The 17,677-nt window shown below is 45.8% G+C and overlaps 1 protein-coding gene across 1 annotated transcript in view; it reads left to right on the top strand.

The window, feature by feature from the left end:
- Nucleotides 1–5,295: 5,295 nt before the first annotated feature.
- KDR (kinase insert domain receptor) overlaps nt 5,296–17,677 on the top strand; it is a 32,057-nt gene continuing 19,675 nt past the window's right edge. Inside the window, exons 1-13 of the mRNA XM_064449455.1 lie at nt 5,296–5,548; nt 6,751–6,841; nt 7,347–7,543; nt 8,724–8,848; nt 9,162–9,330; nt 10,567–10,706; nt 10,983–11,151; nt 12,535–12,646; nt 12,740–12,903; nt 13,742–13,898; nt 15,027–15,147; nt 15,979–16,087; nt 16,866–17,210. Coding sequence (XP_064305525.1) covers nt 5,497–5,548; nt 6,751–6,841; nt 7,347–7,543; nt 8,724–8,848; nt 9,162–9,330; nt 10,567–10,706; nt 10,983–11,151; nt 12,535–12,646; nt 12,740–12,903; nt 13,742–13,898; nt 15,027–15,147; nt 15,979–16,087; nt 16,866–17,210 — 1,951 coding nt within the window. The 5' untranslated portion in view covers nt 5,296–5,496. The remainder of the gene's footprint in view (nt 5,549–6,750; nt 6,842–7,346; nt 7,544–8,723; nt 8,849–9,161; nt 9,331–10,566; nt 10,707–10,982; nt 11,152–12,534; nt 12,647–12,739; nt 12,904–13,741; nt 13,899–15,026; nt 15,148–15,978; nt 16,088–16,865; nt 17,211–17,677) is intronic.

Genomic DNA, 17,677 nt, shown 5'->3' with positions numbered 1-17,677 from the left:
AAAAAAGATTTTGCCCTTCTCCAGCAGTTTTGCCAAAGTAGGCTTTGAGACTTTTTTCACAGATTATGAAGTTTCAGCCCCCTCAAAAAAAAAAAGGGGGGGAAAAAGAAAAAAAAAAAAGAGAAAAAAAAAATTGCATGTCAATTACTTCTGTGGAAGGATCTGCAGCTTGTCCCTGTCACCAGTTGCCCATCCATTAGCGTGACTGACCACACGTCCAGGGGCCCAGACACTGAATTAGCCTCTGCTTCCTGCTTAGAAAGTGATGCCTCAGAGCTGCTTCCTGCTGCAAGCAGGAGAGAAATTTCCAGAGACTTCGGCCACATAAACAAGTAAAGGCATTTTTCTCTTCCCCACAAAGGGTTTGGTGGGGAAAACCAGCTCGGTGGGGAAAAAAATGAACAGCTTCTTGAATGGAGAGTGTGTAGGACCCTGTTGTGTTGGCATGAGCAGTTATACAGAGTGTTAGGACATGATGGGGGCAAGCAAATAAACAGTGAAAGAAATTGAAATTTTCAAAGGTGAGTCCCTAAAATTCCATGTCCATCCAACCATAATTATGTGCCTAGGAGTGGAGAGATGCATACAAGGCAAGTTAGACTAGTCTAAGCCTTAACAGCATTGAACCGGTTTCTCCAGTTTTGTTACCATCAGCATCCAGCTGAGCTAGAATAAAGCCGCTCTGGTGGTATCCACACATGCTGGACTCACACCTCCTGTTTATAGCTGGACATAGCGAAATTCAAGGTGACGTGTGCCCAGATTCCAGCAAAGGTCTCAACATTTTTGGCATACTCTGAAAATAGGGCCATTCAAATCCCTACCTTTAGACAACTCTGTCTGAAAATGAGTGGGTTTATGCTTTCTTTTTCCCACTTCCATGCCTATTCTCACCTGGGACTCTTTATTGTTTCATTTCTAGCTGGGACAATAGATTTTGTCCTTTGCAACACCACTTGCAAACCGACACATTTCCTGGGGCCTGCACGCGGAGTACGTGTCATGCTAAATGCATTTCTGCTTTTGCATGCGGTTTACATGAAAAGTTACGGCATTTAATATTAAATGGATGCCTTCTCATTTTCTTCTTGTAGCAGCATCTTCAACGTGCTTCCATGTCTGCCTTAGCAAGATATATACTAGTGAAGCATGGCCCTGATGAAAGCCACACTAAGGCCGTACTGCCTGGCTCCAGTGGTTGTTGCAAGGGTGCAGGTTGTTGCAACGGTGCAATCTGCAGCGTAGAGCTGAAGGTAGCTTCCATGCTAGGCTGACTGCATATTAATACAACTGTGTACGAACTGTTAGACCAGCTCCTTCAAGCTGATCTCTTAGACTCTTAGCTTCCCCCAAGAACTCTCAGGGCTGCTACCCACAGCCACAACCTGCCTCCACCCTTGCATGAGGTGCTTACAGCCCCAGATGTGGCATGCAGGTGTCGACTGCTGTCTGGTCCAGCTGCTGGCTGCTGCATCCCAGCTGTTCTGCAGGGGACGTTGACCACTTGCAAACCTATTAAGCTCATGAACAAGGAAGCACATAATCGGTGTTCCCAGTGCCAGCCCTTATCTCCCCCCCCCAGGTTGTTATTTGAATAATTAAGCAAACAAAAGGCAGCCTGTCTGCTCCTGCGGCTGCAGTTGCTCTGGCCAGGCTCCTCGGCCAGGCTGCCTGGGAGGCACTGACAGAGCTGCAAGCCCGGAGGAGTCGTGACAGGTTGGGGAGGAGAGGGGAGGGGGTGTTGTCCAGTTCCTCTGCTGCCTCTTTGTGTCTTGTTTTTAATGAGTTTTTGGCGACCAGAGGAGCAGATGCATAAACAAAAGCTTGTTGGCCTGTTTGGCCAAGGCGAAACTTCGTGCCCCCTCCCATCACACAGACCATTCCTAGGGACCGTCCACGGACACAGAGTATCCCCTGCACAGGGGCTGTGGCAGAAAGAGGCTGAAGGGAAAGAGGAAAATAACCCCAGGGGCTGGAAACACACTGATTTCAGGATAGGAGCTGCTCTCTGAGCGGCTCTGGGAGATGCTGTGCGAGCAGAGAATCAATCTGATGAAACACGGAATGATGGACGTGGTCTGATTGCATCCCATCTGCCACCTAGCAGCTCTCCTGCAAATCTCCAGGTCCAGTCCCACACTGGGCTGAGAGCTGCTCAGTGTGGCAGGAGGCCTGAATGGAGCTCCTTCCAGGCCCTGTTTCTTTACTGGTATTGCCTGGCCAAGGCAGGGGCAGACTTTTCTGAACTAAGCCAGATTTGAAATGTCTTGACAGGATTGCCTGTCATTTAAAGTAAGCGAGGGTGCTGAGACAGAGGGTAGGATAGCCTTAGAAGCCATTTCATGTTACTTTCAGGATCCTGGGAAGCTTCCCAGATTGAAACTGTCTCTGAGAAGGGAGGAAATCCCACCCTTTACTCCCTCAATAACATAAATATATTCCGCTTCTCTCACAGGCTCCCCATGGTTCAGCACCGATAGTCTGGTGCAAGCTGAGCTACGCTAGATACTCTAGAAGTGTGAAGGGTGGCACAAAGGCTGTGCACAGCTTATAGCCTAAAAGGCTGGATAAGGAAGCTGCCATCACTTGAATCACTGGGGTTTTGGTTTTGTAACCAGACATCTGTCGTCCCATAGCTATTAGACTAGCAGTGTATTTAGGTGAATCTTTCAGCTGGACTTCAGGTGACTGTCTTTCTTATGTGCTCGGGTTGATTTTTTTCTCAGAGGTTCCCCATGGCATTTTCCATCGACAACCCACTTGAGAAAGCCCCATCAAAGGTCAAAATAGAAAAATCAGTGTAGCAAAGCACATGTGATACCATACACCCTGTGTCAGTAAAGTCACTTCACGTCTTTTCTAGCTCCCACTTCCTCCAGACACCTACCATTTCCAGTGACTCTTGGCGATAGTTTTTACTTGATCTTACTAGAGGATTAGTGCCACAAACTCCATGTAGATAAATAATTTGATTCACAGGAAAAGCCCTGCATCTGTAGAATAACTGCTCTCCAGAGTAAAGTTATTCTTGTTCTTAAATGTTTACAGGGTCAGGGCCACATTCCAGTATCTGGAGTGTGAAGAAGTTATCTTCTAGTTTGCTCATTGGTATCACAGGTGTCCCTGGTACCATAGGGCTGGCTCTTCATACAGTGAAGCAGCAGTTCCTGCAGCATTATTCTAGTTAACAAGATTACACTGGCAACCAGGTAAAGTACTGAAGGATTGTGTCCCATTTAGGAAGCACAGTATAAAACCGAGATCTCAATGGGATCACTCAGGGAGATAAAACCACTGTGCTTTCAAAATGTGCACTTCTCTGTGATGCCCAACATTCACAACATGCAAGCTCCTTGCTGCCGGCTGCTCAGTTCGGTGTCCGCACTGACCAGCCAGGAGGTTTGTGTGTTTGAGGAGTCAGCCCCATCCTTTCCTTCCCTTCCCTTCCTCAGGACACTGCAGGGGAGAGGGAGGCAGGGGACATGGCAAATGCCAAAGGGCCTGGGGGAGGCTAGCATTCATCTATCTTTGCTTAGATATGCTTAGGGCAAACAGTGGCTATTTGTTCCCATAAAGCTCAGGCACCAATATAATTTTCAGCAATGAAACCAACCTCCCCCTTCCAAACCACTGGCTTAATTGCAACGGCTGTGCATGAAAACAGAGCATAAATGGAATTGCAGGAGTCTCTAGTTGCACATCATCTGACAACTTCAGAGAAGCCACTTGTTAAAATCAATATTGTGGCATGTTTTCGACAGATTGCACTTTTGGAAGGAGTGCAGAAAGGACTGAAGTGAACTGCCAGTGACTCTACTGTATTCTATGGATCCTATAACACTATCTAAAATTTTGCTCTTTGTAGTCAAACCCAACAAAACCAGCATCACCACAAATGAAGTTATCAAAACTGGCTGTAGGTACCCTTGGTTCTCGCTAGGTTTTTATCACTATCACATAAACTCTATGTGCAGCCGAGTCTCAGCAAGGGTCAGTTGTTCAGTAATCAGTTCCAGAGTTCCCAAAATCACTTAGAAATACCAACAACCTGGCCTATGGTATGACAGAGGTGGGGGTATTAATGAGGGCTACTAATTTTCTGTCTTAAGCGCTCATGAGAATAGCAAGAACACATTTTATTTGGACAGTGCTGACTTGCTGCCTCTTGAACCACATGAGTCCTCTTTGACTCTCCACAGGTTTTATCGGATCTCTGGGAAAAATCAGTATAGAAATTTGGTTTCTCCCATTCCCTCTATCTTTCTGTGAGCAACAGGGATGTAATTTCAAAGGAAATTACACAGATCCCCCGGTACAGTAAAACAGCTGGAATTGCATAGCATGCAAAATAAAATCACTGATTCATTAACTCAGTCATTTGTGGATCAGCTCACATGCAGATTTGCAGGGAAAGAGAAAAATGTAGCATGTAGAAGTACATGTATGTATATGCATGCATGGTTACGTACATAACTGGATAACTGTGTGTTTCTGTCTACCTGATTATTTACCTGTTTATCTATGTACCTACCTACGCAGATGTATTTATTTCCCCCAGGGGCTTTATGGGCATGTGTATAGATAAAACATTAAAAACCACATGTTTATTTTCCCCAAAGGACTATGTCATGAACTTCTGTTTCGGCAGTCACTGGTTAATAATTTTGATTAAGAGGTACATCACTAGTTGGGGATTAGTTTCTGGAAAAAAACCAAATCTTTGGTGCGAAAGGGAGATGGTTACTCAACCGGGTAGCACCGCACAGAGAGCGAGGTGGGGCTGTTGGCGGGTGGCAGGGGTGGCTCTCGCAGGCAGCTGTTGGGTCCCGTTAGACGTGACGTGGCCAGTTAGGCTGGTGGGTACATGCTACATGATTCGGGGACTACCACGTTATGAACTCAGCACCGGTACCTCCAGACACTTCTAAGAGTAAGTAAGTAAGTAAGATGAATTCGCCGCCAGGCGGAAGATGGCTGTGCCTCACTGCATGTGCCCCATAGGGCTGGTCTTTGGGTTTTTTTCTGCTGAGGGGATTTTAAGAGTCCCCAAGCACGCACAAGTAAGGGCCAGGCGACGCTGGAGTGCGGTGCTGACGGCCGCTCAGCCCGAGGCCCTCCCGCCGCTGGGCAGCGAGCAGACGGAGCTGCGGGGGTCCGCTCCCAGCCTGAGCATCCCCGGGGCGGGGCCCGGGGCGGGGCCGCACGCGGTGGGCGGGGCATCGGCGACAAGCCCCGCCCCCGGGCACAAGAGGGGCGGTGCTGCTCGCCGGGGTCCCGCATCCCCGCCGTGCGGTGCGGCTCGGCGCGGCTCGGCTCGGCGCGGCTCGGCTCGGCTCGGCTCGGCTCGGCGCGGCTCGGCTCGGCTCGGCTCGGCGCGGCGCGGCGCGGCCCGGCCCGGCCCGGCCCGGCTCGGCTCGGCTCGGCCCGGCTGCCGCCCCGACGGCGCCGTCGGGCAGGGGGTTCGCTTCGCGCCCCGCAGCGCCCGGCGGCCGCGGGATGGAGCTCGGTGCGGCGCGGCTGCTGGCGGTCCTGCTGTGCCTGGCTCCCGGTAAGACCTCGGGGAGCCCCGGGTGCCCCGGGTCCGGCCTGTCGGGGAGCCGCCGGGGTCGGTAGCCCCACGGGGTCCCGAGGAGAGCGGCCGCGGGGATGGCCGGGGGCCGGGAGCCGCGCGGGTGCGGCTTTCCCGGGGGGGTTGCCGGGGCTGGTAGAGCGGGTGAGGCAGTGCGAGCCCCGGGGTGGGACAGGGCGCTCATTGCTGCACGCTCGCTGTCCTCTCCTCTCCTGTCCTCCTGCCATCTCCTCTCTGGGCGGCCGGTGCTGGCCCGTCGGAGAGGGCTTCCTGCCATGGCACGGTGTCCTGCTCGCTTGGCTCCAGCATCAGCCGTCATTTCCGAGAGCAAAATGTCCCGTCATCAGCGAAGAACCTGCTTGGGACGCCGGTGATTAAAGCACGGGGAAATACTAGGGAAATTGGGAAGGTCTCAGTCTGGTCTCGCTTTCTTGTTTCCCAATCGTAGCTGGCCGAGCTGTCCCAGTCGGGGCTGCTGGCTCGCCCCGGTGAGATGGGATTCCCAACAGTGATGGGAGCAGCCAGAGTGGACGGAAAATCTCTCCCTGTGGTCCTTGCAGATATTCACAAGCTGGGCTGTTGCCTCAGAGCCAGCACTGGGATCGCAGCCTTCACAAGCGCGGGTGGCAACGCAACCCCTCGCGCGAGTGAAGTCTCGTAGAAATGGATTTTTGCCTAACTGCTTAGGAGGAATAAAATAAATTCATGGGCTCTCGAAATTGTGACAAACTGTGTAAAACAGTTTCTTCGCGTAATTAATTGATCAGCAGCCTCGAAGAACATAAGTATATTCAATTTATTATAAGAAAATTTGGTAATCCCTTTCCCCAGGGAGTGAGATCATCAGATGAAGGTTCACTTCGTTTCAATGTTCCACATCCTCTTGTTAGACCTTGAAGTTGGCAACGCAAGAAAACAGGAACTCCACCCTGGTTAGCTGAATTGTAGTGCTCTGCAGCTAGCTCCTGACCATCTGCCTTTGCTTCCTGTTATGACAGAGTTTTTGAACTTTCTGGGATGTGTGAAAAGTCATTATTTACCCTTCACTGCTAAGTAGGTGATGTGAAAGTGTCCACTTAAAACATACTGCGTATCACTGTATATGAGGCTTTTCTGATTGAGTAACATTTACTGTGTTTATTGTATTGATCTGAGGGGTTTTATACATTTTTTTTTTGCAGGTTTATTTATTTCTTTGGATCAGCCAACCCTTAGCATCCAAAAAGATGTCCTCACAATAACTGCAAATGATACTCTAAATATTACTTGCAGGTAAGGGCAAATCTGTCCAGCATTATTTTGATGGGGGTAATTTATGTAGTGAGTTTTCGAACAGAATCTCAGGTGATTCTGTCTCCCTCCAGTCATCGCTCCTGTTTCTCCCCACTTCCTTTGTGCCCCCACCTCACTTTTCCCTGGCAGAATGTAGAAATGATCTTAAAGGGTTGCAGAAGGGAGAGCTGGGGAGCACAGGATGCCTGGGAGGAGGAAGCATCAGCCAGGTCCTCGTGGAGCCCACTGGGGAGCCACGGTCTTGACTCTCCCTTTTGGGTGCTGTGTCACTTAGATTCAGCAGAACGTAAATCTCAGGGAGCTTCCTTATAGGTATTAAAAATAGGTCAGCTGTTGTGAATTTATCCTATGTGGCTTGATGCTTCATGTGACGGGATGAAGCCAGTTCCTCTCTATAACGACTAGCGGGGCTGGGGTTCGCCACCTTGGCATCAGTACTGGCACTCGTCACATGCTCACGCTCCTCTAATGTTTGCTTTCCTAGTGGTCAGAGACCACTGGAGTGGTCCTGGCCAAGCAACCACAGCAGTGTTGAGAAGCGTATCTCTGTGACAGACTGCAGCGATGGCCCCTACTGCAAGACACTTACTCTCCTCAGAGTCATTGGCAACGATACAGGGGACTACAGGTGCCTTTACAGGGACAACCAGGCAGCTACAACCATTTATGTCTATGTTCAAGGTAAGTGCTAACATAGTTCTTAGGTGACTTTGCCACTAGCCTCAAGAGAAAAAAGGGATATCAACTATCTCAAAACAGTTTTGACATTAAAATTTCTTAATCTGAGAATTTTTGATCTGGTGAAGCTGTTACTTTTCTTGTTTTCATGGAAGTAATTACATGCCAGCATGCTGGTAGCCATCAACAGAAAAGCGTTTTGGCCTGTAATTTTGAACCACCTGTCATACGCAGCTCTTGGTCTGCTATTCTCCCCCACTCAGAACTTAGCGTACATATCTCCACTGATCTCTGAGCCTGTCCTCGTGAATGAAGGGCTGTTACTGACCTCAGCAGGAGTCTCATACGAGGAAGGATTACAGAGATTGTACATTTATAAAAAGCAACAGATCCGATCCCTTTTACAATTTGTACTATCTGATACCCCGAAAAAAACCCCCAAATTCCCAAAACATAAACTTCCATACCTTTGCTGACCGTAATGGTAAAATTTGTTTAGGCTTTAAGAGCTGAGTTTTCAAACTCAGGCTGTCAGTTGTGTTGGTGGGAACGCAGCTGAGCATCGCCGCCGCTGCAGAGCCTCCAGTTATACACTCAGCTTAAGTAAGCGCATTCATTGAAGCATCTGCCTTTTTGCACTGAGGGCTTGACACCCATTTTCTGGTGCACCCTGTTTCCTTTTTGGTGTTAACTTATAGTTACCATTTTGAAAAATGGAAATGGGATGTTATGACATACACGGGTTAGCTTGCTTTATAAGATCATGGACTTACTGGTTTGGTTTTTTTTTTTGGTCTGACTTTGAAAAGGATGCTGCCATTGGGGGAGCCAATGTGGCATGTCACTACTTTTAACTGATATTTCCTGTAATACATACACAAGGAAAGTCACGCTAGGGTAAATCAGATTTTTGTCAGCACAAAGACTGCGGTGCCAGGAAGCTATTCTCCAAAGTGCGCGCTGCTGCTGATAGCCGTTGGGGGAATAATGATATTGTAAAGCTAGGGAGGGGGTCTGTAAAAATATGTCCCCCCTATTTAGTCTCATCATTTAAGTGTTTACCACATAGAAAAGAATAAAACTGATTTGAGAATAAATAGACAGGGAAAGAACAAAATTGGAAAAATTTTCTCTGTAATCATGTGACAAATAATATCCACTTGCCAATTGAATATTCTTCTAGATTACAGATCTCCATTTGTGACTTCAGTTAGTGATCAGCTTGGCATTGTATACATCACTAAGAATAAAACTGTGGTAGTGCCGTGCCTTGGAACAGTATCAAATCTCAATGTATCTCTACATGCGGTAAGGAAAAACCTGTTGTTATAAAAGTTAGTTGAAGTCACTGTGACATAAATACATTGCCTGAAAAACAAATATGTTTCTTAAAAATGTCTTTCCATCCTTGGGAATTTTACAGCCTGCGATTACAAAGTGAGTGCTGTAACTGTACTCGTCCATGATCCTGCACTCTCAAAGTGCACAGTGATGGCCTGTGAAAGGGAGATTACCCGAGCTAGGATGTTAAAACTTTGATTATGGAAAATGTTGGACTTGAAAATTCAGGGTTGTTTGAGTTTTGAAATCTGACTATGTATTTTATCACTATTTCAAACAGAAATATCCAGAAAAGATATTTGTTCCTGATGGTAAATCAATTTCGTGGAATAATAAAAAAGGCTTCACTATACCTAGTCATTTAATCAACTATGCGGGCATGGTCTTCTGTGAAGCTAAAATAGATGATGAAAGCTATCAGTCTGTGATATACATAGTCGCAGTCGTAGGTAAGCCAAAGGCTTTTTTTTTTCCTCTCTATATCCAATGCTATTTTGCTTGCTATACAACATACTGAACGAATTATATTTGGTCGGACTCTAGGTTATTCAATACTGACAATGCAGCTAATGCAAAATGGATGTTGATATATATATTTCTTTTCTTTTAAATGCAATGTATTGTGTTCTTTCTGGTTGATTATTGGGATAAGTGCTTCTATTTTTAGTGATACATAGATGCCAGGGCTTTTCTTTTTTTTTTTTTTTTCCCTGACAATGCAAGCCTTTTTCCTAAAATCACTCTATTCTCTACTTGATTCACTTATCCAGGATCCAAGTCATAGTTGAAGGGAACTAGAGGCAGGCGTCCATCAGCAGCAGATGGGAGGGAATTGCTCTGAGGGGCTGCCAAGGGAATGGGGGATCTGAGCGTCGCGCTAGGAGCGAAGTTGTCTTGTCTCCTTCAGACCTGACAGGGGTTTATGCTGTCCTGGTATATTTTGCCAGTTGTTCAGCAAAACCCAGAAATAACATGATGATTCTGTGGCGGCTCAAGCCTGAACTTGAAACTACAGCTATTTCTTTTGACTCTGAGGACACAACGACCACTTCAAGTGGCCACGTGGCACCAAGACAGTCTTGTCTTGCTTCTTGGCAGGAAGGCATAGCAGCCCTCCACCCTTTACTCTGTGTAGCAGGCTCTTGCTTATCCACCAAACTAATCAGTTTTCACTCTGATTTGGAGCAAAATTCAGAATTTCTGCAGAATTTCTGCATTCAGAATATTCTGGTTTGGAATATTTAAAATATTTTATTTCACAAAGTAAACTTTGGACAACTTTACCATTGCCAGACTGTCATTCTTAATAAAGTTCCCACTTATTGCTGCGGTAGGGATGTATCTCTTTTAGTTTCAGGTCTCACAAGGGTAAGAAGGTGTCTAAGATAGTGGAGCTGTGTGGGTCACCATCTCCTGCCTGCTCCCACTGCCGTGGGGTCTCTGATCAAGTGCATACGCGCTGCTGTGCCGTGTCTGACGTGGCTCTCAGATGGGAAGTTCTCAGAGCAGGCACATCCCTTCCCTCCAGGCTCCTTTTTACGCCTGTCATCATGCTGCAATGGGGCATCGAGGGGCCTCTTTGTAGCTGGGGTTTTGGTGAATTCACCTGGGAAAACTGGCGTTGAGTGCTGTAAAGAAACCTCTTCTTACCCCCATGTTTTGTGTGTGCCTTTTTCTTCCTCTAGGATACCGAATTTATGACCTGACAATGAACCCACACTACCAAGTAGAGTTAGCAGTGGGAGAAAAACTTGTTCTCAATTGCACTGTAAGAACAGAGTTGAATGTAGGAATTGATTTTAAATGGGACTACCCTTCCATCAAGGTAAATCTGTAATAACTTAAAGATGCCAACATTGCAATGAAATTTGATTTAGTTATAATCATAGAGTCATTAAGGGTAGTAAAGACCTTTAAGATCATCAGGTCCAACCATCAAATGTCATTCCCCTCTTTATAATATTTATAATATAATATCTTCATAATATTGAAAAGCAGGTGAGAATATGCAAAGAAATTGCTGGTATATACAGGTGTGCAAAGTGTGACAGGAGGAATAACAAGAAAATTCCCAAATGCTTCTGTCTTTTATCTATTACAGGAAAAACGTGCAACCATAAGAGATTTAAAAACCACTGCAGGAGAAGTAAAGAAGTTTGTAAGCACTCTTACCATCGACAGTGTGTCCTTAAGTGACAAAGGTCGATATACTTGCGCAGCATCCAGTGGCCGTATGAACATGAAAAACAGCAGTTACTTCATTATCCATGGTATGGCATCTTCCACTTCAGTTTTGTTGGTTACAACATATTTGGGGTTGATTACTGAGGTGCAGAAGGCATCTCAGTGATGAATCAAATGACAGAAATGAACCATGCTGCAGCTACAGTGTTTCTCTTGCACTCACTATAGGATTATTTTTATACCACAAGCTTATCTAATGATAAGATTTTAAAGGATCCTGTATGTTACTGAAAGCTGTAGAATCCCATAGGAAAAAGAGCAGTAAAACAAACTGAGGTAAGCCCCTGGTCCTCCTCTGTGTTGACCTCCTCGAGGTCCCGTAAAGCTGAATTCATACAGATGACTTTGTATAAGGCTTGCCTGTTCTCAATCTGGGTGAACTTCCACTAGATTCTGGTGGCTCTGTGGGATGAGAGTCTGGGTAGGCATGAATGAAGCTAGGAAGATAAAACTTTCAGCTTTTACATTATGAATAGATGAATCAAATGGAGTTTTGGCTGTACGGAAAGGATGCAAAGGAAACAATGTCGGCTGAGTGCATAGATAAGTACGAGGCCACATCCTAGAGCCTTTTCTCAAGCCCCTCTTGGGCACAGCCCCAGTGGCTCCACTGGCTTACTTAGAGAAAAAAGTTGCCAGCATGAAAATGGCCCATTTTTAATCAGACAAAGACAAAAGGTTTTATATTTTCAAGGAGACTGGTTTTCCTGAGGTCTGATTTCAGGGGCCTGAATATTAATGGTTCATTTTTTTTTAACATTCAAAATTATTAGGTGGCACAGTGATTCAAGATAGACTCAATTTTCTCCGGGGTTCTTTCCGTTTCTCTTCAGCAGCCAAAATCAGATCATGTTCTATAGTGAGAGTACCAGATGCTAAGTTGATACCATCCTAAATCTTAGCCAGTAGGCTAATAATGGCTGTTTTAGTCTGAATGCAAGTTTATAGCTTGTTATAAGTAATGTAAATAATTTCAAAGTATTCTGTGACTGCAACAGTTCAGATACATACCTGAGAAGAGGCTGAAAGTATCTAACTTTATCACATTGTAGTTTTGAATACTATTATTTCCTGGAATGGGTAGATCAAGCCATTTTATGATATCTATTTATTTATATATGTATATATGCCTGAGATTTGGTGTGGCATCCTGAGAGCTGAGCCTTGTCTCTGCTTTCCAGAGCTCCCTTGTGGGGGAACTGGTCTATGCCTCCGTGCAAGGGAAAGAGTTGGGTTTTCACAGTGGGTCCAGAGCTCACCAGCTGTCTCCAGTTTGGAGCCAACTGTGCATTACCAGTGGTGTCCTGTCACTGGCCTCTGTTTGTCATCTGCTGTTAACTGCTAATCCAAATGGAAAACACTTATGCTTTTGTCCATGTGGAAAGACAATTTTATTTAATATTTTGCAGAAAGTCCTTTTATTCATCTGGAGAGAATGGAGAACGTGGTTGAGACAAGGTTAGGTGATACAGTCAAAATTCCCATAAAGTTTAAAGGATATCCTCCACCGGAGGCGAAATGGTAAGAATTGGGACACAACGTGTTTGAAAAACTGAGCTATTGTCAGCCAAGGTAAATCTCTAAAGTATTCAAAGCACTCTATATTTTCTTCAGGTATAAAAATGGAAAAGCCATCAATGCAAATCATACAATTAAACTGGGCTACACATTAGTGATCACTGAAACAACTGAAAAGGATGCTGGGAATTACACTGTTGTCCTTACAAACCCTACTAACAAGATGCAGAAGAGACATACGTTTACTCTGCTTGTGAATGGTAAGTGGTGTACAAGGGTACCTTTCTTTCACGTGGATGTGGTGCATTACCATCCTTAGGATTAAATTCATCCCAGAGCTGAGGATTTAAAGGGGGGGTGGTGGCCAGGAGGAGAGCACTTGAACCCGAGCCCTGAGAGGGCAGAGGTGGCCCTTCTCTCCTGGCTTCAGGATGTGCTGGTTGAGAGGCTGGAGGCTCCTAGTGGTGTTGTTGTTGTGATGATACTTTGTGTGTGTTTTTTGTTTTCTGTATATTATTTCTTTGCCTCTGCATCCTGCTCTTTTCCTGCCTTGCTTGCTGGCTGTGCTGCCAGAGTCCTCCCCCACCCCGCTCCATCCTGGCCTGTCCTGCCTCACCCATCCTTCCTGCCCCATGATGGCTGTCCCTCCTCTTCTGCCCTGCCTTGTGCAACCATCCTCCTCTTCCTTCTCCTCTTTCTGCTCCTCTCTGCTTGCCAGGAAACAGGCTAGCCCCCATGCTTTGAAGACAGCAGGTCTTGGAAAGGGCAGCGAGGCTACATGCAGTGGGATCACGGCTGGGGAATAATAGGCATTTAATGGTTGGGGATGGTGGTGGGAGTTTGAGGGCTGCATTTTAAACCAGGGAGTAATGAAGGGAGGTTTTATAGGAGATAGTAAGCATTGTGTCTTGAGGGCCTGATCCTCAAGGTGTTGGGCAGGTTCACCTCTTCCTGACATGACCTTGTTCCTGCGAGGCGCTCTGTGTTGCACGCGGATGTAGGGCACAGTGTGAATTAGTCACCGTAGCTCTAATGGGTGTGGGTGGTGCCACTGGGGAGCTGTTAGTGGGCTGTGTAACCTGCTGCTCTCTCCTCCAGTTCCCCCCCAGATCGGCGAGAATGCGCTGCTGGCCCCCGTTGACTCCTACAAGTACGGCTCGACACAAGCGCTCACTTGCACCGTCTATGCCGTCCCGCCGCCCGCCACCATCCTCTGGCACTGGCAGCTGGAGGAGGAGTGCACTTTCAGCCCTCAGTGAGTGCTAATCCCTTGCCATCTTCTGTGGCTTATCTTCTGTGGCTTATGTAGCTCTTGAGTGTTGTTTGGGTAGGATGGTTTTTTTTTTTTGCCTGCAGCCCTTGTCCAGGCTCATTACCGAGCGCAAACCCAATGGCCAATGAAGTAAAGATTGTTGTACTTAATAGGCAGATCATTGCAGGCAGGCTCTGCTGAGGTCATCATCGTCGGCAGTGAGTTGCAGAGGCAAGGGCCACCCGCAGCCAGGAGCCAGCAGAGCCTGCATGTTGCCATCGCACCTTCTTAAAGGGCATCTTGGCTTGCGCGGGGTTTCAAACGCAGCTATCTGCATGCCCTCCCCTCAGATCTCCCTGTGGGATGCAGGCCTAAAGCTCCATCCCAAACAGAGGAAATTTGCTGTTTATGCTAATTACAGGTCTTGGTGGTGGTTTTTCTTTTCTTACGCTCAAGTGCTGAGTGCGACGGTGCTCTTTATCTGTGTGAAAGTGTATCTTGGAGGAAATGCACTGATTGATGTTGGGGAATGATAGAGAGAGTGCCTGACTGAGATTCACGCAGCTTCCCTTATCTGGGCCTGCCATAAGACCAGATTTCCTTTAAAAAAAAAAAAAAGGCCAGGAAAAAAAATAGCATTCTTCTTTCCTGTTGTTGTTTTTAAAATAATTTCCACTAGTTTCTTCCTTTGGTGCCTGGTTGCTTCCTACACAAAGGCTACTGTCCTCAAGAAATTCTTGTAGGGAGTTCAGTGATTTCTATGTCTCTCTGTCTTCCTTTGAACTAAATCAAATTGAATCATCCATTTATGAATGGAGGTCTGTTCCCAGAATAGCCGCTTCCCTCCAAGCATCCTGATTGAGCTGACACAGGCAGATTAATTAGGAAATTCACCTTTCGGCTTGGGGGTTCCTTATTTTACAGAGAACAAAGGACTCAGAAGGTTATAGGGTGCAATTTAATAGAAATGTTTCCAAGAAACATACTCTTCCCTCCCATATGTAGGCTGTGGCCAGTGATGCATCTGATTTATAGATAAATATCTGCATATTATAAAGAGGACACAAAACCACTCTCCTGAAGGGTGAATATTTGTCTTATCTAATGCATCTGTCTCTACTTATATCTCAGGAAAGTTCGCTCAGGAGCCAATCCGTATGCATGCAGGAAATGGAAAGTGATCTCGGAGAGAAAGGGTGGGAATCAGGTTGAAATTAAGCACCGAGTTGTTACTATTGCTGGGAAAACAAAGGTGAGCATATTTTGTCTTCTGGCGGTTGGGGATGATTAGCCCTGTTCAGCAGTCCACATATCTGGAAACACATCACTAGAGATGTTGACTCTTTTCAGGAAATGTTAAACTTGGGGCTCTACTTGCAGCTGGCCGTGCAAGCTTCTGCTGAAGCCAATAGGCCGGGGTAGACACTTTCAAGTCCTTCAGCACTGACCCAAAGTGAGTCTCCATTGAGGAACATAACTTAAGTAGGTTTCAGTGCTTATCTTTTAGCAGCCTGGAGTTAGGTGAGCTAATCTTGCCAATTAACTGTAATAGGGAGAAGCTGGGGAGACTGAGGAGCAGAAAAAGTTGTGGGTGCAGCATTTATTAACACATACACCAAAGTCTGCCTTCTGGCAGGCTGCTTTTTCTTGTTCTCTGTCGCCTGATTGTTACAGACTTAAGGAAAAAAAATGTAAACATCAGGAGGGCACTGTGTTCCTGCTGTGTTCTGATTGGACACGAGAGGGAAATTTTTCACAGTGAGGACAGTCACGCATTGGAATAATCTCCCCAGGGAAGGGGTTGACTCGGCCACATTGGAGACTTTCAAGAGTCATCTGGACAGGGTGCTGGGCCATCTTGTCCAGACTGTGCTCTTCCTAGAAAGGTCGGAGCAGATGATCCCTGAGGTCCCTTCCAGCCTGGGATTCTGTGATTCTGTGTGTTCCATGGATTTGTGCTGTGGAGGGATTTTCAGTTGTGCAGATATCTGCAGAGCAGTGTGCTGAGCTGTTGAGGCAGTCGGGCTCATGTACGTACTTTAGCACTGACACAGTATGAAATTGCTTGATTGTTCTTTTGTAGACTGTGAGCACCCTCGTGATTCAAGCAGCAAATGTATCTGCTTTGTATCGATGTATGGCTACAAACAGAGCTGGATCAAGTGAGAGAGTTATCTCCTTCCATGTGACCAGTAAGTATACCTTGTTGAGGACAGCCATATTAAATTAATGTTATTTTGTCTGTTTTGCTAAGCATAGGTGCTTCAACATTGCTGTTTGATTCCTGTCCATTATAAAATCCTTTCATTCTTTAGGAATTAAAGTTTTCCTAATGTAGACTTTAAAGTCACCACCTGCCTTGAGCCAAGTGGTTAGTTCTACTGGCATCAGTGGAGTGGCAGTCCCATGAAAATGATGGAAAATGGGCATTGTTGTCCTGAAAGTGATTGCTATTGGGTATTTGCAGTCACTTAAAAGAGCTACAAAGAAATTATGGTAGTGTCATAAAATGAGTGAAGATGTACTGTAAAAGCTAAGACTGACATTTTTAAAAACAGTGGCAAAGAGCTTCTGTCTTGGAAATCAGTCCCCATGTTCACATGCTGAAATAGTATTTTAACCCAAATCTAAAAATGAACTATAAGATAATGCTAAGAATCATCTTAGGTTGCCAGAAGTTTCTACAGTAAAAGGAACTATATTCATTACACAGTTTCTTTGTGTATGCAGACTTGTGAACACACACCTGTATTCGTTACACTTCCTTTGATCCATTTTAAGTGTGTTGTTTTTAATGAGCTTGTACTCTTTACATAAATAATTGATTGATTTTTCAGTGTTTTGTTTCTTTATCTACAACTGGCCAAGACGAGGGTAAGGCTATATCTGTAAAATGGCTTTTTCAAGTTACTGTCGGCAACAAAATGTGCAACATAATAGGAATTTCTTTTATTTTTCTTTAACTTGCAGGGGGTCTTGAAATTAATCTCCAGCCTCAGAATCAGCTCACAGAGAAGGATAACATGTCTTTGCAATGCACAGCAGACAAATTCACCTTTGAGAAGCTATCGTGGTACAAACTCAGCGCTCACGCTTCGCAGACTCCCTTTGGAGGGCTGCCCATGCCCGTTTGCAAGAACCTCAATGCTCTCCAGAGGCTGAATGCAACGATTTCAAATATCAATGGTGAAAACGTCACCTTAGAGCTCATCCTCCGTAACATCTCCCTCCAGGATGGAGGAGACTATGTTTGCATTGCTCAGGACAAAAAGGCTAAAACACAGCACTGTCTGGTGAAGCATCTCACTGTTCAAGGTACAGATCTCTTACTGTGAACAAAAATGGGTGGTTGGGTATGAAAATAACTACAGTAGTGACAGGTTTTGGTATCTTCAGGCCTCACATGTGTTGACTTAATGGTGCGCTCAGTTTGTTAAATAGATTTGGACCATTTGTTGTAACATGGAGGCCTGGGGCTTGTCCAGGCAGCGGGGACTTACTATTTCATCAGTGCCAGTGAGGAAATGCTGACTGAGCCGCTGTGCTGTGCAAGGAGATGAATTTGGCTTTTGCACAAATAGTGGCATGTGTTTGGTTTATTGAGCTTCTCAATTATACTTTTCAAAACATGTTTTTCCCTCTAGCTGTATATGCATGGTGTATTCATAGGATTAATGCTACTGCTTTGTGTCACTGACTCTGGAGTTTGAAGCAGTGTCTGTAATTTAGAACTGTCATGAAGTGATGCTGGTATTCAGGTGCAAGCAGTGCAAGCTGATAAT

Source organism: Phalacrocorax carbo, chromosome 4 (assembly GCF_963921805.1).
Source record: "Phalacrocorax carbo chromosome 4, bPhaCar2.1, whole genome shotgun sequence".
Taxonomy (NCBI): Eukaryota; Metazoa; Chordata; class Aves; order Suliformes; family Phalacrocoracidae; genus Phalacrocorax; species Phalacrocorax carbo.
The sequence above is the reverse complement of the archived record's forward strand: the minus strand, read 5'-3'. Positions and strand labels throughout refer to the sequence as shown.